The sequence below is a fragment of the Amaranthus tricolor genome, chromosome 13, assembly GCF_026212465.1.
Source record: "Amaranthus tricolor cultivar Red isolate AtriRed21 chromosome 13, ASM2621246v1, whole genome shotgun sequence".
In the NCBI taxonomy this organism is placed as follows: domain Eukaryota; kingdom Viridiplantae; phylum Streptophyta; class Magnoliopsida; order Caryophyllales; family Amaranthaceae; genus Amaranthus; species Amaranthus tricolor.
The window spans coordinates 7,563,250-7,586,030 of record NC_080059.1 but is presented as its reverse complement, the minus strand read 5'-3'; the positions used below and the strand labels follow the sequence as shown (position 1 = coordinate 7,586,030).

General features: G+C 33.6%; 3 protein-coding genes across 8 annotated transcripts; 2 read left to right on the top strand and 1 right to left on the bottom strand.

Moving 5' to 3' along the window:
- The first annotated feature begins 365 nt into the window (after window positions 1-365).
- LOC130798662 (uncharacterized protein At5g50100, chloroplastic) lies at window positions 366-6,467 on the top strand. The gene is made up of 8 exons (XM_057661750.1): window positions 366-628; window positions 732-886; window positions 1,015-1,122; window positions 5,419-5,475; window positions 5,620-5,685; window positions 5,769-5,829; window positions 5,954-5,997; window positions 6,112-6,467. Exons 1-8 carry the CDS (start codon window positions 493-495, stop codon window positions 6,148-6,150), a joined length of 666 nt encoding a protein of 221 aa, XP_057517733.1. The 5' UTR covers window positions 366-492; the 3' UTR covers window positions 6,151-6,467.
- A 2,266-nt stretch (window positions 6,468-8,733) lies between these two features.
- Window positions 8,734-13,828, top strand: LOC130798661 (cytochrome P450 94A2-like). 4 transcript variants are annotated; one of them, XM_057661749.1, is made up of 3 exons: window positions 8,734-9,065; window positions 10,605-12,617; window positions 13,080-13,828. In XM_057661749.1, exons 2-3 carry the CDS (start codon window positions 11,304-11,306, stop codon window positions 13,353-13,355), a joined length of 1,590 nt encoding a protein of 529 aa, XP_057517732.1. In that variant the 5' UTR covers window positions 8,734-9,065; window positions 10,605-11,303; the 3' UTR covers window positions 13,356-13,828. The 4 variants fall into 4 exon arrangements, with proteins under 4 accessions (XP_057517732.1, XP_057517731.1, XP_057517730.1 ...); XM_057661748.1 differs by having other exon boundaries at window positions 9,716-12,617; XM_057661747.1 differs by having other exon boundaries at window positions 9,699-12,617.
- A 1,420-nt stretch (window positions 13,829-15,248) lies between these two features.
- LOC130798660 (calmodulin-binding protein 60 A-like) lies at window positions 15,249-21,243 on the bottom strand. 3 transcript variants are annotated; one of them, XM_057661743.1, is made up of 8 exons: window positions 21,052-21,243; window positions 20,829-20,932; window positions 19,357-19,423; window positions 18,541-18,593; window positions 17,931-18,421; window positions 17,091-17,251; window positions 16,643-16,849; window positions 15,249-16,526 (listed from the first exon to the last, which is right to left on the bottom strand). In XM_057661743.1, the coding sequence occupies exons 1-8, from the start codon at window positions 21,070-21,072 to the stop codon at window positions 15,912-15,914; spliced, it is 1,719 nt and encodes a 572-aa protein (XP_057517726.1). In that variant the 5' UTR covers window positions 21,073-21,243; the 3' UTR covers window positions 15,249-15,911. The 3 variants fall into 3 exon arrangements, with proteins under 3 accessions (XP_057517726.1, XP_057517727.1, XP_057517728.1); XM_057661744.1 differs by lacking the exon at window positions 20,829-20,932 and having other exon boundaries at window positions 21,052-21,242; XM_057661745.1 differs by lacking the exon at window positions 20,829-20,932 and having other exon boundaries at window positions 21,126-21,231.
- Window positions 21,244-22,781: the final 1,538 nt, after the last annotated feature.

The following is a 22,781-nucleotide window of genomic DNA, read 5'->3' as shown; positions in this document are numbered from 1 at the left end:
TGAATTTCATAACTATGTTTTTTTGAGTTTTACTTTATTTGGTTTTATTTGATTATTATACCATGTTCTTTACTGTAGTGAAAATGCATTTTTTATTAATTTCCACAAAGATGAAAAAGTGTTAAAGATGAAAAAGTGTTTAGATTGTATTTGTAACACGGTTTTATATTCTCATAATATATATATATATATATACATATATATAATGAGCTATTTAACCTATATATAAGATATGTCTTTCAATAAAATCGTCTCATTTAACAATTTGTGAATTTCTAATTAGCTATAAAAGGATTCATTCCATTTCATTTATTTATCAATTGTGTTAGACTAGTTTTAATTAAAATTTAAAAAATTATACGGATCAACTCTCGCCACGTTACGCGTAGAGAAGTACTATGAGTTTGTGACAATGATAAAAACACCTTGACAAACCTTCCCTTGCAAAACCAGATTTTCCCACCAAAGAATCGAACACACACAAAAAAAGCAATGGCTTTAAGACCAGCAATTTCCATTGGAAGACGAACATACCATAGCTTCCTCTCAGCAACATCAGTTTTTGCCACTTCCAAATCTCTCACCCATTTCCATCGTTCATTGCACCCTCTTCATCAAGCCAAACCTGGTACAAATCTCTCCTCTCGGACTTTTAAACCAATTTTTACAACAAATTCCAATAAATGCGTGGTAATTACTTGTAATAATCCTTGATTTGTGTAAATTTGAAGGGTTTAGACATGGTACATTTCGTGCTATTCAAGGAACAACATTGGATCCTATAAAACCCAAGAAGGATACTCAAGAAAAGAAACAAATTGATGATGATCAAAATTGGAAGATCAAAATGTTGTATGATGGAGATTGCCCGCTTTGTATGAGGGAGGTATTATGTATATTCTAATTTATTTATTTATTTTTATTTTTATTTTTTTTGTGTTTTGTGTTTTGTGGGGATGTTATTTGATTAAATTGGAAATTTATTTGAGTTGTTGGGTTTTTTTGGATGATTAGGTAAAGATGTTGAGGGAGAGGGATAATGATTATGGAGCAATCAAATTTGTTGATATAAGCTCAGAGGATTACTCACCTGAGGATAATCAAGGCCTTGATTACACTACTGTAATTGTCTTTTGTCTCATATTACAATGGTTTCATTTGAATTTGCATTATATAATCTGTTCCCAAAATTGTTTTACTTTGTGTGAATAGAGTTATCACATTTGGTTTGCAATAGATATAATTAGAGAAATAGGTCTTGTCAGTTGGTGAGCAAGTAGCACTTTTTAAGGAAGATTTTGAATTTGATTCTTATGTAGCTATCTCCTTTTCGTAGCCTACCTTGTAATCAATAAGAATAATAGGGAAAGAAAGGGGAGGAATTTCAAGGGACATAATTTCCTTTGTTTGGATATCAAATTTAGAGGGAGGAGAATTAAAAGGAAGGGATTTGAAGTGATCAAGTCCCTTAATAATCAAACCTCCACATTGTTGATAACTAAATCTCCCAAATGGTTTTGGAGGGAAATTTTATTTCTCTTGCTCTCCCTTCCTTTTTCTCAAACAAATAAGGGACCAAGGGAGACTTTCCCTATTATTCTCCCCCCTCCTTTCCTTACCCTTCCCTTCTTTTCCTTGCGCTCCTTAATTATTATACAAACCAAATATACAAGTTGGGATAAAATGACTTTTATTTTTGTGTAGAGTAGGTATGTTTCATGACAGTTTTGGCTTGAAAGTGCCATCTTAACCTCAACAGAAAAATCATACAGCAACAACAATTTCAAAGCCATAATCCTGAAAGGTTAGATTTGGCTACATGAACCAAAATATTAGTTCCAATGATCTTACATATGAACTCTTCTTCATTCATTTTGATTTTTAGCCATCTCATTCCATAAGTCTAAATCATTCATATTACCTTCCACTCCCACCCTCCAAGTCGATCTTTCTCGCCTTGTCTTTAAGTCCGATAAGTTCCAACTATCCATATTTTTTACGGATTAGCTAATATTCCGTCTTTGCACATGCTCAAATCATCTTAAGCGATTATCTTTCATCTTTTCTTCAATATTTGCTACTCCTAAACCTTTTCGTATACCTTCGTTTTGAATTCGATCTCTCAAGGTATGCCCACTCAACCATCGAAGGCTCGAAGCATTTGCATTTCTGTTACTCCATCTTCCTGCTATAATCTTTTCTAAAAGCTCAACATTCTGAACCATATAGTAGCACTAGTCTAATAGTCGTTCGATAAAATTTTCTCTTTAGTTTTATTTAGACCACACCTTAATCACATAATAATCCAAGAACCGCTTTCCCATTTTTTCCACCTACACTTAATTTTATCTCGCTACTCTAAAAAATGGACCCAAGGTATTTGAAGCATCCACTTGGAGCGATTTCTTTCTCTTCCAACTTTATAGTGTCTCTCGTTTACTCATTTGTGTTAATATTGAACTTCATGTACTCTATTTTACTCAAGCTTAATTTAAACCCTTGTGTCTCCGGCCGTAGTCCCTATCATTCTAACTTAGTAATTACTCCCTCTAATCTCATCTACACAAACAAAGTCATCAATAAACAACATGCACTAAGACACGTCTCCTTGTATCGATCGAGTTATTTCATCTAGTACCGATGTAAAAAGAAAAGGACTATGGGTCGAGCCTTGATGAAGGCCAATTGTGATTGGAAAATCTGATCCTCCTCATGTCCTAACATTTGTTTTCACCTCTCGATACATATCTTGTAATATATTAACATATTTATTGGGAATACCTTCTATGTCATTCCCACTAAGGTACTTTTCTTGCTAACTTGTCATATGCTTTTTCCAAGTCAATAGAAACCATATGCAAGTCTCTTTTTCTGGCCTTATAGTACTTCATCATTTGTCTCATTAGATGAATTCCTTCTATTGTATTGTAGATTATCTTGACATAAATCCAAATAGGTCCTCTAATATGCTAATACATCTACTCATACTTATCTCTGTCACTCTTTCTCATAACTTCATAGTATAACTCATGATTTTGATTCCTCGGTAGTTGGAACAATCTTGGATATTTTCCTTGTTCTTGTAAATGGGCACTAGAACTTCTTCTCCAGTCATCAGGCATTTTGTTTGTCCTCCAAATCTTATTGAATAGATCAGTTAGCCAAGTTACTCCAAATAACTCTAAGTATCTTCATATCTCAATGGGTATACTATCTTCACCAACTTTCTTTAGCTTCATTTTCTTCAGAGCTCCCTCTATCTCCATATTTTCTTCAAAGGGAATTATTGTTGTGTCTCCAAACACATCTCCTTGTTCTACATTAAATAGCTTGTCAAAATACTAATTCCATTGATACTTGATGTTCTCATCTTGAACTTGGATATTCTTATCCTTATCCTTATCCTTATCTTTGTCCTTAATACACTTACTACACCTATATCATTAGTTTTTGCATGCCTCCTTTTTGATCTCATACAAATTTTTTTCTCCTTTTTTTGAATTTAGTTTGTCAAACATTCTAAAAAAGCCTTTAATTATACCTCATGAATGGCTATTTTTGTCTTGTCTTTAATTGTCTTATACTTAGCTAAGTTTTCTTCATTTAAGCATTGTTCTAATGAAAGGAACATTTCTTCTTTTCTTTAATCACTGTCTTGACCTCCACATTTCACCATGTGGTATCCTTCTTTACCACGATGTTACCTCCTGATTCCCTTATAATGTCCTTAGCTATTTGGGTGATGCAGTATTTAATCATTGCCCAAGTATCCTCCGAATCCAATGTCATCTCCTAAGCTGCCTCTTTAACAACTTTCTAGCAAAAGTTCTAACATTATCGTCTCTTAATCTCCACAACCTAATCCTACGTTCCTATTTGGCTCTCTATACCTTTTGTCTTGCTTGAAAACGAACACTAGGATAAGAAGTTTGTATTGGGTGGCTACACTCTCCTGGAATAACCTTACAATTTAGGCAACTACTTTTATCTATCATCCCTATCAAGAAGTAGTCAATTTGGGTTGCGTTTATTCTAGTTTAAAAGTCATCAATGACTATCTCTCTTCTTAAACCATTTGTTAGTAACTAAAATCCAAAATGGACTTTCCTTCTACATTCTTAGTGTCACAGCCAAAACCTTCATGGACGCGTTCGTAGTCACTACGACTTATCCCTATGTGCCCATTCAGATATGATCTCCTCCAATATAGAGCTTCTCATTTATCGGTATGTTTTGCACCATATCATCGAGATCCTCCCAATATTTTCTCTTAATTGATTATTCTATTCCCCCTTGCGGTGCATAGGCACTTATGATGTTCAAAATATCTTTACCATGTACCATATTCACTTTTATAATCCCAGCGTTCTGTCTGCATACCTCTATCACATCCTTAGATGTTTGTCGTTCTATAATTACTCCAACTCTATTTCGGTTTCTATCATGTCCTGAGCACCACAATTTATAATCTTGTCTTTCCCCTATTATCGTTTTGACCCTATCTCTAAACCATTTCGTCTCTTATATGCATAAAATGTCATTCCTTATTTTCATGGTATCTACTAACTCTAAAAACCTGCAAGTAAGCTACCAATGTTCTAGGATCTCAATCTTAACCTAGTACCTTGGGCTCTTTTCAATCTCCTATGCGTATGCTCTATGTGCCTTTACTCATCTGGCACCACACTCCGGCCATGTGACATGCTTTTTTTGGGTGACGGCCTAGTAGAAGTAACCTACCCTTACTCATTTGACACCACACTTGGACAATGTGGCGTGCCATTTTCAGACGATTACCTAGCAAACTTTGCATACTTTTCACTACACCTAGGCCTAAGAAGTCTAGCACATCGCTTAGTAGAGGATGCCTCCATGAGAATTGATTTTTTGTTCATAATCATGGAAAGTGACAATGTCTTATTGAGTTGGTTGTCAAAACCTTTATATGGGCTTGGGACCGAAAGTAAGCAACAAATATTGTTTTGGTTGAACAACTTAGAATCACTTGAACATTGCAATCGCCTAAGAAAAACAGGATTGCAATTTCCAAGATGAAAATCGGTGATTATTGGATTTTCAATGCTAGTATAAATCAAGCATTTCCGAATAATTGAGTTGAAATGGTTTCTCAACTCCAAATCTCTTATTAATTTATTATATGAATGAATCTTCTTGTGATCAACATATATATTTCATATGAAGTCATGTGGCATGTAATATAAATCATGTATCTGTGACTACTGATATAAGGAAAGAGTATCATCTTAACTGAATAAGATGAAGTTTGCACTGATTTTTCAAACCAATGTCGTATGACCTTTAATACCCTATGAATTATCGCTGTTGCAACTTCGTGTTCTCAGCTTGACACATTGGTTTTTTTTTTTTTTTTTTTTTTTTTTTTGCTATTATTCATAGGTCATGGGAAGAATACATGCAATTCTCGCTGATGGAACAGTAGTAACCGATGTTGAGGTTTTTCTCCATTCTTATCGTATCATCTATGACTAGTTTTTCTGATTTGCATACTTCAAAGATAGCAACACTACATTTATCGTTGCATCGGTGTACCATATCTCTTGAACTAAAATATGATCGCACGTATAAAATTTATTGTAGGCTTTCAGGAAACTGTATGAAGCTGTTGGTTTGGGATGGGTTTACGCAATTACCAAATATGAGCCGGTAATCTCTCTGTGTCATCTGTTCTCACTCTGGGCATTCCTATATGTTGAGTTAATGTTACTTAGGAACTATCTATTGTTCAGATTTCGAGTATAGCAGACGCAGTTTATGGTGTGTGGGCAAAATATCGCCTTCAGATAACAGGTAACAGATACTACCTACTGAATTCACTCAACGTACAGCTTTATCGACATTAATCAATTTCGAGAACTTCAATACTAGGTCGGTATTTCTGTGCACTGATTAGCAAATATTCCTGTGATTTCAGGTCGGCCGCCTATGGAAGAGATACTCGAATCAAGAAAAAAGAAGGTAAATCTGGCAGTGATCGTACTTGTCGAATGTCGAGAAGCTTCTTTTGTATTGATTTTTCCAGATGTATCAGAAGGATTTACTGCATACCTATATTAACTTCTTTCCCTGCAGGCTGAAATGTGTGGTGACAGCAAAACTTGTAAAATGTGAAGTTTTCTAGAGCTTCATTATTATCATCCCAATGAGTCCCGTCTAAGGTAGAATCTGGGGAGGGTGGAAAAGAAGGTTCACCAATTTTATTATCACGTGGAGGGCGCGATTGAAGGGGCCCCTCAACTCGAGTATTTAGAAGCAGCCCTCTTTAATTTTTATAATTTAATGTTCTTAGAATAGCTAATGTATACAAAAAAAGTTATTATTTATCCAGATGTAAATGTAAACTTATCGTATTATACAAGCTGTTGTGTTAGATACACAAATACTTTATTAATAATAAATAATTTCTTTTCTGCTTTATTTTTCTACAATGTGTTTAAGAACTTGTTTAAGTTCGACTCAAAGCTCCCACCTTGGCTAACTACTTACTGCAAAAATGTTTATAACCTAAATAACCAAAATAATAACAACTCTGAATAATCAACATGTACGTTCAAACAACCACAAGTAAAATCATTATCACTAAAAAGTCAACACTTATCAAACCATTATCACCAAAAGGTTAATATCTTTATCAAGTATTAATCACCTAGTATCCGAAAAATTAAAGAAAACCAAAAATAGTGCTCAAAATGAATAGTACAAAAACAATTTGCATAAATATTTAAGTTGAAGGGATATGAATGCAAAATGGCTCAACCCAAAATAGGTTTGAATGGCAAAATGTTGTAAATATTTTTTACATTTGAAGAGAATGATACAAGCACCAAACTTAATAAAGATGTATAAGAAAGAACAACCTATTAAAACACTAAGAAAAGAAACGTGTGAAACTGAAATCGACACTTGCACTTACAAATCCAACACAATATCGAAGATCATTTAGACTAAAAAGTCTTCAGAAACTCGATACCAAATCGAGACACATAGAATGTTTTCCTAATAGCATTATTTCGCCCATTAGAAAAATGAAAGATGAATGTACAATTGGGAGAATGAGATTATGTGCAACTTAACTTTATCCATTGCAAATTCCACTATTTTAAATAGTGATTAGCACACTTCTAATATCATTTATCCAAACAAATAACTGATCAACGGTCAGAAATCATGAAAGAACACAACTTTACATAAGCAAAATCATCAACAAACCAACTAAAAGACGCAAAATATTTCTTCTAGAAGAAAACGATGAGTCATCGCCAAAATGTTGAGCTAACTTTTCCTCGACGACGAGTCGGCTTTGAGTTCTGTCCAACATTCGCTTTCTAAGGATAAGTGACGAGTCGTCGCTAATCTTTGTTTTAAGTATTCGTTGCTTTTGTTTGCCTTTTCTTTTGGACTTAAGTTTTGACACTAATTTATCCCACTATTTTCATAGTACATGTTATATTTACTTTATACTTATTATTCTCTAAATATTCAAAATAATTCTCTCCAATTTAGAGTATATAACTTAGATCTCCACACAATCTAAAATACTCTTCGATCTTCATCTTGTACATAATGCTCAATGCCCTTATGGATTGAATTGACACCTAATACATTTCAACCACAAATTGAAATATTTCAATGGTGATTGGTGTCCCTTTGAATTGAATCAAAAAAAAAAATTTATCCACCCAGAGAAAAGTACATACAAGATCATTTTCTTATTCTTTCTACTCAATAGTCGATATTTTAAAGTTTGTGCCCATATCTATGTATAAGTTTATAAAAGTCTATATATCCATCTTGACTTCTTGAAGTGACTATCTTTGAAGTTACATAGATAGTTTTTCTTGTATAAGCATTTTGTGTCCTTATGATCCGACACAATAACTAAAGCTCATCTACTCTAGATCTGGAGAAATTTTTTATTGACAACTATCTAATTTCATCTTAAGTCAATTGATATTACTCAAATCCAAAATAAAATCAAATAATATACTATCTCTTTTTCTTTTCAAACATCCTGTTTACTTTTTGAGTACTATTCATCAGCCACTCTTAATTTGTAATTATTCTTAATTTATGAATTAAAACATAGTTAAATGAGATCTTGTTTGATTCATCTCAACATAAGGTGTATTAATACGTATTTTTTGTAATTTTTTCATTCATACTTAGAGATATTAAATATTATATGAGTGCATTGGCAAACGTGCAAAAAGCAAACGAGACGTTTGAAAAGAAATGGAGGGAATATTTAAATACTTTCTCCGTTTCATATACTTGCACCAAACACAGTTTTGCACTATTCACTATTCTATGGTAATTTACATATTTCGGCTATTATACAAGAAAAAAATAGTCATGTGAAATCTTATTTTATTTATCTCGTCCCGTTTTTCATAATATCAAATTTTTAGTTGTGTCATCTTTGAAGGAGATTGCAAAAATATTATTGATGCTTTGAATGGCAGCATCAGAAGGGGTTTTCATGTTCAAACCCTTGTTGAAAATTGTATTCATTTTATCAAGGTCTTTAGTTCTTGTTCTTCTCTCTTTTGCTTTCGAGATTGTAATGATGTGGCTCATAGACTAGCTAGATGGGCTATGTCTAGCCTTTGCGATGAGGTTGGGTGTTGGATGCCCCAATTTGGCTGCTTTCTATTCTAATTTGATTTTATCCGATTCTTAATTTTCCTCTTCTCTAAAAAAAAAAAAAAAAAACTCTAGATATAAACTATACAACAAGCGCATTGAATTGCGTAGAAATGTATTTGGTGTAATTATTTTTTTTTTTCTATTTTTCGTTTTTACCCACCTAATAATACCCCCCAATTCCCAAAGAAAAGGTCATCAGTTACATTCGACTTTCATTCCAATCCCGAAACCCCACTGCTGCTGTCTCCTGTCGGCACCACCATTGTCTATTGCTGCACTGCCCACGCCCGACTGCCGTATGCGGCACTAGCCACCGGCGGTCCCTCTGCCCTTCTCTCCAATTTCCATCATTAATTGGACCATTTCTCTTCTTCTTTAAGGTTATTTTTTCTTTTTTATTTGCAATTGTCATTTGATCTTGATACTGAAATTAATAAAATTATTTTGTAGTAATTTATAAGGTTGGAATGATACTGAAATTAATCATATTACCTTTTTATTTGCAAATACACGGTTAGGGTTGTTAATTTTGGGGATTTTTTGAATTGGGTAAAATTTTTGGCATGAATTGGGTTTTTGAATTTGAATTTGATGTTGAAATTAGGATTATTAATAGTGATTAATATATAGTTATGAATCATTACTAATGATTCATGGTTGTGTATTGTAGAGTTGCAAATGGATAGGTATTTTAAAAGACTTGCTTCCGAATCACATTTTTCTTCTAGTTCAAGGTCTGAAATTTCACCAAGTTCACTTGCTGAAACTCAACAAACTGAACATCAAGCATCATGAAACCCAATATCATATTATAATGTAAATGATCATGATGAGATAAGAAACGCTTATATTCAAAGAGTTTCATATCAACATCATGAAAAATTTTATCTGCAAATAAAGCATGGATCGACATGTCGTTTTAAAGAAGAGTGGTATCTTTAGTATTCTAATTGGTTAGAATATAGTCCTAAAAATGATGCTTGTTATTGTTTGTGTTGTTATTTATTTGCAAGTGAAATTGAACTTCTAGTTTCCAAGGAGGAGAGGCATCCGCCAGTGTTGGTTTTAGGACTTGGAATAATATTAAAAGATTTGATACACATATTGATGGCGTAAATAGTACTCGTAATAAATGTTTAAAAAGATGTGAAGATCTTATGATGCAAAATCAATCCATACAAGTTGCTCTACATAAACAATCGGAGCAAGGTAAGATTGATTATAAGAATCGTTTGAATGTATTTATATATATTGCTGGTGTAAATAGTTACTCATAATAAATGTTATTGCTTTTGTTTTTGGATTACCTTTTTGAGGTCATGATAGTGAAACATCCATAAAGAAAGGTAATTTTCTTACTTTCTTAGTGTTTTTTGCTAAAAAAATAGAAGTGTTGGTAGTGTTGTTTTGAAAAATGCTCCTAGTAAAAAAAAGAACATACTCAAAATGTGGCAAAACTTTATCCTGATGATTTTGATGATTTGGCCATTGATTGTCTTAGTTTTGAGTTAGATGCTTTTGTTGGTAATTTTTCTAGCTGATGAGAGATTTTTAAACTTAGCTACTCTTGGTGATCTCTCTAAAACGTTGGTTTGTACTGATTTGTATAAGTCGTGCCCAACTTTTTTTAAGCTTTTGAAGTTGGCGTTGATTTTGCTAGTATCCGCTGCAACTATTGAAAGAATGTTCTCTGCAATGAAGTTTATCAAGACCGACTTACGCAATAAAATTTGTGATGAGTTTTTGAATGATGCTGGTGTAACTTATTTTGAGTGTGATTTGTTTCATAGTATGTCAAATGATGACATTACACGTTGCTTCCAAAATATGAAAACACGGCATGGGCATTTGCCTTAATTTATTCGATGGTGATTGTAACTTTTTTATTTTATATTATTGACATCACTTCTTTTTTTCAGGTTTCGCCATTTTGTATAAATGATTAAAAGTGACTTTATCAGGTATGGATAGTTTCGTATATTAATAATTTGACCAAAAATACTTTTTCTAAATGACGATGTTGACTTGCACGGCTACGCTACACGATTTACGCGTGTGTAGTAAGTCCCATGTTGATGGAAAAACTATATCCATAATTATCCGTCTCTTTCAATTTATCTCTGGTAGCAAACTAAGGGACAAAAGGAATCCACATCGAAATTAAGGGACAGAAGGAATCCACATCGAAGAATTTGAGAGAAGTTGATTTACCTATAAGCTTGATGAGCTACTCCTTCTATTACCAATTGATTTTAGATGAAAACTTATCGGACTTGTTTGCAGTCATCTCTCTGTTTCTACTGGTCTTGTTGGGTGTCTTGTTGGGTATAAGTTCGATGATATATTTAACAATAACATGTTAATTAAAAGCTCTCTTACAAGAGTTTTGATATGAGTGGGAATGCTCTATAGCCGTTTAGGGTAGTTGGTAGAGTTCTTAATGGTTGAAAATATTCAGAACTTCCTTATTATTTTATGCTGCAAAATCTAATGTCACTTTTCTTCCAAATAATAGGTCAGCCATGATATCATGATTGTTTTAGCACTACTATATATAATGTATGTGTATTCTAATGCAACATGTTACATGATTTGTATTTTCCCTTTACTAAGAAGCCATGTTTGATCTTTTTCAGTTCTTACATTCATCACTACTTATCCTTGTATCAATTCTTCTACTCTATTTTGTCAAAATCTTCATCTTCCAAACAGCTCCTACAAAAGATAATAATCAACCTAAAGCATATCCTCTAATAGGTCATTTCATAGCTGTTTACCAGCAAAAGGATAATGTATTTCAATGGCTCACTAAACTCCTCATCTCTTCCCCATCTTCCACCTTCATTCTCCACCGTCCATTGGGTGTCAAGAGCATCCTGACCGCTGATCCTATCATCGTTGAACACATCCTCAAAACTCGCTTCTCAATCTACCAAAAAGGACCTTTTCAAAAGGGTGTTCTTAGAGACCTTTTAGGTGATGGAATATTCAATTCTGATGGTGAGACTTGGAAAGTTCAAAGACAAATTGCTAGCTATGAATTCAACACTAAATCATTAAGAACATTTGTACAAGATGTTGTCGAATTCGAGCTCGAAAATCGTCTTATACCAATTCTTTTTAAGGCTGCCAAGAATGGAACAGTTCTTGATCTTCAAGATATACTCAAAAGATTTGCTTTTGATAATATTTGTAAGATAGCTTTTGGGTATGATCCTCAATATTTATCACCTTCTTTACCAGAAGCTATGTTTGCAGTAGCATTTGAAGATGCTGTAATGATAAGTTCTAGAAGATATCAATCCTTCTTCCCAATTCTTTGGAAAATTAGTAGATTTCTGAATATAGGGTCTGAAAAAAGGCTTAGAAAGTGTATTGTTGAGATTCGAAAATTCGCTAATAATCTTGTTAAGCAAAGAAAACAGGAGAGGATGATGAATACTGTTTTATTTGAAACAAATGATTTACTGTCAAGGTTCTTAAAATCTGGACATTTGGATGAGAAATTTGTGAGTGATATTGTGATTAGTTTTATTTTAGCAGGTAGAGATACTACATCAGCAGCTTTGACATGGTTCTTTTGGCTACTTCATAAGAACAAATCAGTTGAAGAAGAGATACTAAAAGAGATTGATAGTAAAGGAAAACAGAAGAAAATAACAGAAAATTTTTCAGTTTTTGAAGAAACAAAAGAAATGGTTTATATCCATGCTGCATTGTGTGAGACTATGAGGCTTTACCCTCCAGTTGCAGCTGATCTTAAAGAGGCTATGGATGATGATATCCTTCCTGGTGGGATATATGTGAAGAAGGGTACTAGGATTACTTACCACCCTTATGCTATGGGAAGGTTAGAGAAGATTTGGGGCCCACATTGGCTTGAGTTCCAGCCTGAGAGGTGGTTGGAAGTTGAACATAGGAGTCTCAATAAGGTAAGCACAATGATCACCTCTTTTTTAGAGCTGATCTGATTATAACTCTTTTTTTTCATTAATAACTTATTAATATTTAATGTCAAGAAACTTATCCAACCAAAAGTTTAAGGGGATGGTTGAAATACCTTGAATATGTTATATTCTTTAACATGTCCCCTCACACGAGAGCCCATTGGGCTAAAAGTGTGGATGCAACATAGGCACTCCTCATACCTGGCGCCGAATATTCCACTTTAAATGAGGGTTGGTTGAGATTCGAACTCATGAGCTCTTGTCACGCCACTTTAAATGAGGGTTGGTTGAGATTCGAACTCATGAGCTCTTGTCATGCTGGCCTTTAATATCATGTTAAAGGATTCAACTCAATCAAAAGTTTAAGTTGATGGTTGAGGTCTCATAATATGTTATATAGTCTAACATTTAATAACATATAATCGACATTATAAATTATTTGTTTAGGATCCCGAAGTTGTTCAAGACGGCTCTAAAGTGGAAAGGTGGAAGTTTGTGCCTCGTGACCCGTATTCTTACCCGGTTTTTCAAGCTGGACCTAGGATTTGCCTTGGTAAAGAGATGGCTTTCTTGCAAATGAAAAGGGTAGTTGCTGCTGTTTTGGAGAGGTTTCGGGTAGTTCCAATGGTGGAAGACGGGTTTGAACCCGTATATGTGCCTTTGTTGACAGCAAAGATGCAAGGTGGCTTGCCTGTAAGAATTGAAGAAAGGATCCCAATTTGAGTTGCTCAAGTTTGACTTCTAATAAAAACAAAAAAATTTAATTTATTTTTCATGAATATTTTTTTATTACATGGTAGGTTGTCAGAAGTAAATGAGTAGGTGATAAAAATGATATTTATTCCACTTGAATCAACAACATATGCTCTATTCCCATAATTCTTCAAAGCACATATTACATGAAATTTAGTCAGGGAATGTTATAATAATTTGATGGAAAGCAATGTGTGAACTGTGAAGTTCAATTTAGGGGGTGGTGAATGGTGATAGTAAGATTTTCTTAGATTATATGTATTTTAAATTAATAGCATGATATGAAGTGTGAAGTAAAATATTCATAATGATCTTATTTCATTGATGTTTGACTTGTATGATAAGAACTACTTCTATTAAGTTTTAATTTGCACTAATTAATCTAGTTGTGGGCCCCGTTTTTTAAAAATGCACTTGATTAATAGTCATGATCTTGTTTCATTGATGTCTGACTTGTATGATATGAATGGTTTATTTAAATTAAAAATTACTTTCATTTGTGAATGATAACATTAAAACTTGGTCATTTGTTAATTTTTTGAATTTCTTTTTTATAAATGAGGATCTTTTTGTATTATAATTAAAGAACTAAGTGAATAATTCAAGAGATTGAAAGAGTACTTAGAGAGATTCATTAATCTGGTAATTAAATAAAGTAATTAGAAAGAGTAAGAGATGTAGAGTTTTATGGAAATTGGATGAAGAAATGATTATCTATTTATCAAGGAGGAGATAACGATTAGTTTTTCAAATCCAACAACTATTTTGATCAGTTTCCTAATCATGAGGAGGTCGTGATCAGAGGGAGCTCCTCAACTGATGGTATTCTTTATACTTTGATGTTCTTAGAACAACTGATGTATACAAAAATGTTATTTTATGTAAATTTAAATGTAAACTAATTGAATTGCACAAGCTGCTGTGCTAAATACACAAATATTTTATTTATAATAAATATAAATTTTTTTTCCTGCTTCATTTTCAGCAATGTGCTTAAGAACTTGTTTAAGTATATCTCAAAGCTCCCGCCTTTGCTAACTACACTTACGGCATATTTTCTCAAACTCACTGAGTTCTCAATTTTTCCACTATTCAATCTTAACATAACTTCGATAATAACCCTCTTTGTATTCTCAGTCTCACGAATCTATCAGGACCCTTATTCGGTCTCACTCCGACCTTCCAAATATCCTCCATTTTATGCATTCATTGGTTAATAACTCCATTGTGGGAGACCCACCAATGGCACCCAAAGGTACCCTCAAGTTCCCCCTACAGTGCGTGATGAAGCAGCCTATGGCTCGTTGGGCAAGTGCCTCTAGTTAGATACACAGCGGCACAACAATTCCTGTTTCATGACTGAGTGCGGCAAGGAACTCGGAAGGTAACTTGTTCTTATCACAGCCCTTGACAACCCAAAGGAAAGGGATGTCCAGATTCTTAAACCCAAGGCTGATTCTTCTACCAGTTTTCCTGGTAGTTCAGCCATGCTTCTAAAGGAGATGTAAATTACCGAATCTAAGGACCTTGTATTCAGCCATTTCTAACAATTTTATGTGGCTGGATCAGGAAAGGAAAATGTGTGCAACTTAATTTGCCACATTTTTTTATTGTAGTATGCCAAATGAATTTATTATTTTTTTAGATATGACTAATCGCTTTTACTTTCTACATTCTCTTAATTTTATATATATTATTATTTTAACCCATTTTATTTAACTATGAGACGTACCCTATAAATAAATAAAATGATCCAACTAGTATAAATTGTGAGAATACAACTATTCGTTTTAAGACCATCTCACCAAAGAAATGTTCTTTTATAACAGTAGTCATGTATAGATTTTATATTGGGCCACTTGATTGAGCTACAAAGGAAAAAATAACAATTACATTATTATTTCTTTAAACTACATCATATAGAATGGAGCAGTTGAAAACACATCTCATGTAGCTCACAAGCCCAAACTGACAAAATTGAATAAAAACACATCCTTCCTGACAAAGAATTAAGCTAAAAGTTCGATCAACAGACTAGACTCGACTAAACCAGATCAGTTCAAGAGTTATTATTGTTTTCCCATTAGATTGCAAGCCTCGACTTAAACAGAGTTTAGTCGGGCGCTATAACTCAAAGAAATGCTTTTATGCGTCTATACAAAGTACAAGCTTGAAAGATATTTGACTTCAATAATCGAAACATTCACATATCCTAATCTTTTTACCTTATTGTCGATGGGAAGCCGATCTTAAAGCCTATTTTTTTCGGAACAGAGCTATTTACAGAAAAAACCCATAAACCCGAAAGTAGGAAGTCCAGCCTAAGACCACCACATCATTTGTCATTCCAACCAACCATTAGTGCGACACACAGGATCCACCATAACCCAAGTAGGTTCGGTTCATTATCATCTACATTCCAAATGTGTTGCTTTGCTGATAAAAAATGACGGGGACTCGAGAGTTGCCAAAATACAATGGTGTTATATACATTCATCAGTACCTCATTGCTTCGAGAGAAACCCATTACCAAGTTTTTTGTATTTGAGCACAAGGCGCTTTTCTAGTGACCACCAGTCTCCGTATCTGAAACCATCTTAGAATACTCGAAAGCATTTTCCACCTTCTTTGAGCTGGTCCTCTGGTAGTAAGACCTGCAGAATGAGACCTAACGAAGCCACTGTACGCATCCTGTAATCCCGTATGGGATTCCAGATTCATGTTTTCCGATTGAATAGACGGATAGTCAATGTCCATGAACCCTAGATGATTGTCGTCATGGAAAGACTGAGTCATCGAAAGAGATGGGCAAAACAGCGAGTTACTAATTTGAACTGGAATATCAAGAGCCTGGTCATATCGTAGGTCTATGCCATCTATAGCCTGCAGGGGAAAATCATCCGGGCTGCTCAAGCATCCTAATGAATAGAGAGGAGAGAAACTATCAGGAGACGATGTGCTTGGTTGCGTATAATCGATTACACTTTGCTGCGGTGTCATAAGCTTCCTTGCATCTGACGTCTCAGTCTTCGGAGAGCTTGTTGTCTGTGAAGAGACGGCAATGAGCGACTCCATATCTTCAAATGAGATCACTCCGTCCCAATGTTGAAAAGCTTCGATGACGATTCTTTGTGAATCAATCTGGACGGGATTTAGATCACGATTATGTTAATGACATTCAAAATCGATAATATCACAATAAAATAAAGAAAAATGTATCTTTCTTGACGTTTAGATTACGAGGAAAGGAAATATGCCTGGTCGTTTTCGGGCAAATTGTCTACAGGAACAAACTGGCTATCTAAAAAAAGCCCCATTACGAGTCCCACGACGTTGAAGACCACGCCATTCCTGTGCTGAGATATAGGAGAATAATACAAGAAGACTCTTTTATCAAGTACACACGTTCGAGCATGTTCTATAGTCACCTCCCACATCTTGGCAGACATACCAGAGCCAAGTATCTGAAAATGAATTAAAAACACAATGATGAATACTTGGCCTTCTAATTATTAATTCACTGCATTAACATTGCATACCCCCAACGCCAAAAAATGGCTTTCGCATAAGTGGGGTTTGTGGGGGTCGAATGTGCACAACCATACCCTCGTTAATGATAACAGAGAGATTGTTTCTGATTGACCCTTAGTAGAAACATCATTTGACAGAAAAAAAATGCCTACAACGCAAGTCCAAAATTCTTACATTTCGGAGCCGTGCAGGATCCAAATTGAGCAAAATCAGGAAATCCTTTACTGTCCTCACTCTTTCTAAGGTTAATCTTTTGTGGAATGCTCCATCTTTTCCAATCTTTTCCAGTCGCCAAACTTTATCGGATAGAGACGGGGGATGGTGTTTTTTGTACACTGCAAGAAGAAGCTTTTTCTCAGACAGCATGGTCATAAAAAATGGTTGCTTATATCTCGAGATTATATAAAAAAAAAAAGTATCAATCCTGTATTAACCATCATCACACAGAACCTGAACGAGCATAAATATAATAATAAATTGAATCTCGGTAGAGAAATTCACATATGACTGTCGAAGGTAAATCGGGGGTGATCTTTTGTGCTCTATACTAGTTTGAACTAGTATAGAACACGCAAGATACAAGGGACAGTAAGGTCCAAATGCAATTACTCTTGTTCGATGTTAGCATTGAAAGAACTTAATCCAAGTAGTTTAAACACCCAAACTCGAAAAAATGAAAGCAGAAATGTATAATGTAAAACATAGTCATTTGGGATTTTGTTTGATTTGTTTTAATGCATATTTTCATAATACCAACTTTTTAGAATTTTTATCATAGAAATTAAAGATATTAAAGATTAGAATTATGAATTGGATAGCGTGCAAAACAGAAATATAGCAACCAACAACTATTAAAAAGCAGAGGAAGTATGTAAAAATGATATTGTAACAAATGGTCGTAGTAAATCTATTTATTATGGTTTTGCATTGTTAATTTTGCGTGAACAGTTTACGGGTTCCATTAGACAGATGTATAGAGGCATTTAGTAACTTTAAAGTAATCGAGGTACTCACACTCTCCACGGTGATCCCTGACAATGAACGATTCCGTCTTTGCTTCTCTAATTCTAGCTCCATCATAATTCCCGATCACTCTAGCCCCTAATCTGAATCTACGGCTTCTTGTCCAGCTCGAGTTATCAGTGAAAGATATTTCACCAACAGAACCAGTGCCATCTTTCAGATATAAATGTACATCTCCGGTAAGAAGCGGTTTCTTCCCTTCTCGTTCTCTTACAATGTTGTTTTTAAATTCTTCTACAGTCCAGTTTTCTCCCTCATCACCATCAAAGTCTCCTTCGAGAACAACAACTTCTACTTTTGCACACGATTCAGGAGAATATCGGACGACTTCCTCAGTAGCAGCATCTATTAAAGCCACTTTAATTGCTGAGCCATCTTCGCCTTCGATTCGAGTTCCGGTAAACACTGGAAGAGAGAGTGCGCTCAAGAACTTCAGTTGTAGGTTCCGTAATTCACAAGAAAATACATCTTCATCGGAATTCCTAAGGGAAATATTGAACAATTCTGTTAAGATATCTATCTTCGGAAGTCATATCAGTTTTATTAAAATCATAGCCATAGTTTTCACTACTATAGTCATCAAGATATACAAGTTTCTCACCGCTTCAAACTCAAGACGTGTTTCTTTATAGCAGATTCAACCTCTTCCTTGACCTAAAGAAGGTAAATTATCGTTAAGTAGCCATAACTTTCCACAATACACGGATTTTACATTTATGGTGGCTGTTCCAACCTCTAAGTTAACGCAAATTCTTGTATAAGACGGTGTCACCATGAGACACATCTCATACTTGGGGTTAAATAGCCCAATAATAGAAGCTTTTAGCTTATGGGCTTCTTGTTTTGAGGTTGTCTCACTGTGAGACGGTCTCACATAAGACGGACTGCTAAGCTAAATGTCATATTACATGCTTGAGATATTTTAACATTTTTCACAATCCCAAGCCAGTCTATGAATGAATCACCTTTAGTATAGTTAGTTAGTTAGCATTACATTTGATGCTATTCCAACTTAGCAAAGCACGCATTAAAGATAAGTAAACAAAAACAACATTTTATTACTCCAATGCCATGAAGCGGCTCCCACCTAAGCAGGGTTTGAAGGGTCCGATGTAACCTGAACCTTTTTTAGTGTGAATGAAAATATTGTTTCCGATTGATCCTTGGTAGCAAATATCATCTACAACTTCACATAACTTCACATAAGTAAAGAAATACATATGATTTAATAAGTCATCTAACATTCCACTATAATTTGAGACGAAAAAACTTGTCATTATTGCACAGGGTAGAAGGAAAACAATATTTATGAACTGCAATTTTATATAAAGTTTCATTAATGAAAAACGGCAAAGAAAAAGCAGCATGCCATTACTTGGACAGAGCTTATTACATAGAATAGTTTGTGGGCACTTACAACTCTACGAAGCATAGGCTCCAACGCATTCTGGAAACTCTTTAGTTTCATCACCTCCAGGACCACACTATAATGCCAAACAAAAAAACACAAATTTCAGAAATTTTATCTGCCATATGCTAAATCGTCTCAAAGAAAATACAAAGCAATAAAGACATCACAAAAAACATTTAAGCAGAGAATGTCTGATAAAAACATACACATTAGTACAAGTAGAGCTAACAGTGAAACTACATCCATCCATTTCTAATAGAACTCATGCTAACAAAACTACATCCATCTATTTCTTACAACTACACAGCCGCATTTTTGAAGGAGCTAGAAAGTCACAAAAGTATAAGCAAAGGATTCATGCCGATTTCAACGTCATCTTACTTGCAGAAACCAAGAAAGAAATTGCATTTTCCATTTCCGAAAATTCAAGTCACTCCCTATTATACAAAAGTTCTATCTTTCACTTGGATGAGGATTGGCGTATAAGAACCATCTACTGCAACAAATTCCATTATCAAATGCCATTAAGTGGCTCTCACCCAGAATGAGGTTTGGGTTAGATGTACGCAACATTAACCTTATTAGTGATAACAGATAACAGAGAAGTTGTTTATAATTAACCCTTCATACATGACATTAATTAACACAAGAGACACATTCATACCAATAGCACACCCATTAAGAGAAAACTACAGTACTAATGCACTAAAAAAAGACTTCTATTAGCTTAAGGTGAATGCCCTAATGATATCCTATCAATAATAAAGTCATATATAAACACCAAAAAAATCTCCTTTATCACAAAACATCATTACTAATACAGAAATCAAATATCTCCTCCTTCAAAAGGCTTAACCCACTTAGACTACGCAAATAATTAGAATAATTGCACCAATCCTCTCATTTTGACCCATTCAGCTAATTTCCCCCATCCTACAATGATGATATTTACAACAAAGAAGATATAGGTTTGTCAACACAACGTGCAGAAATCAACTTATAGCATATAGAAACATGATTTATAGCAATACAATAACTCATTAAAACTTCTTCAAAATTCATTCCAAAAATAAAACCAAACCAAACCGAACCAATACCTCATAAATAAACCAATACCTACAAAAGGGTACCAACATTGAGCCATGCCCATTACCTCATTTCCTCCTAAGATGCATAAACAATCAAAATTAAGACAATCAAACAAAGAGTGAACAGGTAAGCAGAGGAGAATCTGGGTCCAGGTCTATCTAGCTATGGCTCAAGTCATTTGATTAAACCCTAAAATAAAAATACTAGTCAAAATGATTCGGCATACATATAAAAGTGAGTGTTCGGCCCATCCTATATACATATGGGTATCAACAATTTCCATTTATATGTCAAACCCACAAACCAATTCAATCAAAAAAGAAAAAAACAAAAGCATGCAAACATAAAAAACAACAAAAACAAAACCCAGAACAAGAAAAGATCAAAACCTTCTAAAAGAAGGAGTACCCTTCCTACGCTTATCATCAGGACTAAGATCACCATCTAAATCAATCCTAGTACCAGAAATAGAACAATCATCTTGGGTTCTTTTCTGAGACATGTTTAGAACAAGAAGATGAGACACCAAACGAACACTTGTTGATTATATTTATAAATGAAGGAAGACAAAGAGAAGACAAGTCTAAAGCCAAAACCATAACAGTTACATACAGAATATCTACATATCTTCATAATCCTCCCAAAAAATCAAAACCCAGAAAGGAGAACCATGACAGAAAACGAACCCTCCTCAGTTTTTAGTCTTCTTCATCACGACTTTATACACTGCCTGTAATTTGGAAGGTACATCTAAAACAGAGCAAAAGTACAAACGAAAAGGTTCAAGTTTTTTGTTTATTACAATAAATAAAAGTATTTAAAATATAAAAAGAATTTTGGTGAATATTTTAAATTTGAATTTGTTTCTTGAAAAAAGAAATGAAATTTTTGTGAGGAAAAATGGAGTGGGGCCATAAAAGCGCGTTATGGGTAGACGAGAGGAAGAATTCATCCATACATAAACAAGATAATACGGTATTATCAAACTTTGTCACCCTTTTTATTTTATCGTTATCTTTTATATAATAAATTTTTAATACTGTCTCTTATAATTTACAAACTCAAAAACTCTAACATTTCTCTAAAAACACTCTCTAAATTAAAACAAGCTCAAACTTGAAATCGATTCACAATTGCGAACCAAAATGAGCATGAATACGATTCGGTAAGTAATTCAATCGATTCAATTTTTTTTAAAAAAACATAAATTGATGAATACTAGTTACGCGCGACCGGGCCGCGGGTGGGTCGCACGCGACTCCTCTTTTTTTTTGTTTTTTAATTTTTATTCCTCTTATCTATTTAAATTATTTTTTATTTTATCATTATTTAATATATGTTGTAGTAAATTATTATATTTTATAATTCAAATTATTATTATTATTATTTAAAATTATTTAAATTATTTTTTATTTTTTATTCAAATTATTGTAGTAATTTATAATTTATGTTGTAGTAATTTATTTAATTTATAATTTATAATGTAGTAATTTATTTAAATTATTTTATATTTTATTATTATTTAAATTATTTTATTATATATATATATATATATATATATATATATATATATATATATATATATATATATATATATATATTATTTACCTAATTATTATTTATGTAATATTTTGTATTGTTATTGTTAATTTATTTGAAATTTTAATTATTAAACTAAATTATTGCTTATTTAATATCTAATGTTTTTATTACTAGTGTTTATTTATATAATATTTATTAACCTAATCTATGTTTTATTTTATATTTTAAATACTATTTATTAATGATTGAAAAATTATTTTACATTTGCAATTAGGAGACAATGTAGATTACTTTGGTAGATTTGTTACGGATAGGGAATTTGATTCTGTAGATGAATTACATGCTTGGGCCGATGAGATAGCAATAGGAATTGGTTTTGAATTTACACGTGCTTCATATAAACAAAAAGAAGGACGTTCTAGAGTTAGTTTGTACTTAAGATGTCACCGCTATGGGAATATTAGGAGTGATTTGCATAACTTAGATAATGTTACCCGACCTGGTTCTAAAAGTAGAACATGCAGGTGTAAATTTATGATTGTATGTAGTAGTCGTAAACCAGGGGAAAAACCTTAGATGGTGAGGGTGTTTCCTAGTGAAAAAGGAAGACACAACCACCCGTTCTTAGTGTACAAAGATGGTCATGTAAGGGCAAAAAGGTTGACTGTAGATATTCCGCAGCACATACGAGAGCTTAGTGCAACCGGCATGCAACCTGCGTTTATCATGACCTCAATTAAACAAAATTTTCCTGATTTTTTGCTCGTATGAATCAAATTTATAATGTAAGACAATCAATT

What these genes read in the sequence shown, in the direction of transcription:
- LOC130798662 (XM_057661750.1), top strand. Translation starts at nt 493, where the DNA reads ATGGCTTTAAGACCAGCAATTTCCATTGGAAGACGAACATACCATAGC. An exon ending in GCCCGCTTTGTATGAGGGAG is followed by an intron (nt 887 to 1,014) that starts GTATTATGTATA and finishes TTGGATGATTAG; the next exon opens with GTAAAGATGTTGAGGGAGAG. An exon ending in TCGAATCAAGAAAAAAGAAG is followed by an intron (nt 5,998 to 6,111) that starts GTAAATCTGGCA and finishes CTTTCCCTGCAG; the next exon opens with GCTGAAATGTGTGGTGACAG.
- LOC130798661 (XM_057661749.1), top strand. Translation starts at nt 11,304, where the DNA reads ATGTTTGATCTTTTTCAGTTCTTACATTCATCACTACTTATCCTTGTA. An exon ending in AACATAGGAGTCTCAATAAG is followed by an intron (nt 12,618 to 13,079) that starts GTAAGCACAATG and finishes TTATTTGTTTAG; the next exon opens with GATCCCGAAGTTGTTCAAGA.
- LOC130798660 (XM_057661743.1), bottom strand. Translation starts at nt 21,072, where the DNA reads ATGAAGATATGTAGATATTCT. An exon ending in AGCCTATGCTTCGTAGAGTT is followed by an intron (nt 18,594 to 19,356) that starts GTAAGTGCCCAC and finishes TACCTTCTTTAG; the next exon opens with GTCAAGGAAGAGGTTGAATC. An exon ending in CACGTCTTGAGTTTGAAGCG is followed by an intron (nt 18,422 to 18,540) that starts GTGAGAAACTTG and finishes TATTTCCCTTAG; the next exon opens with GAATTCCGATGAAGATGTAT.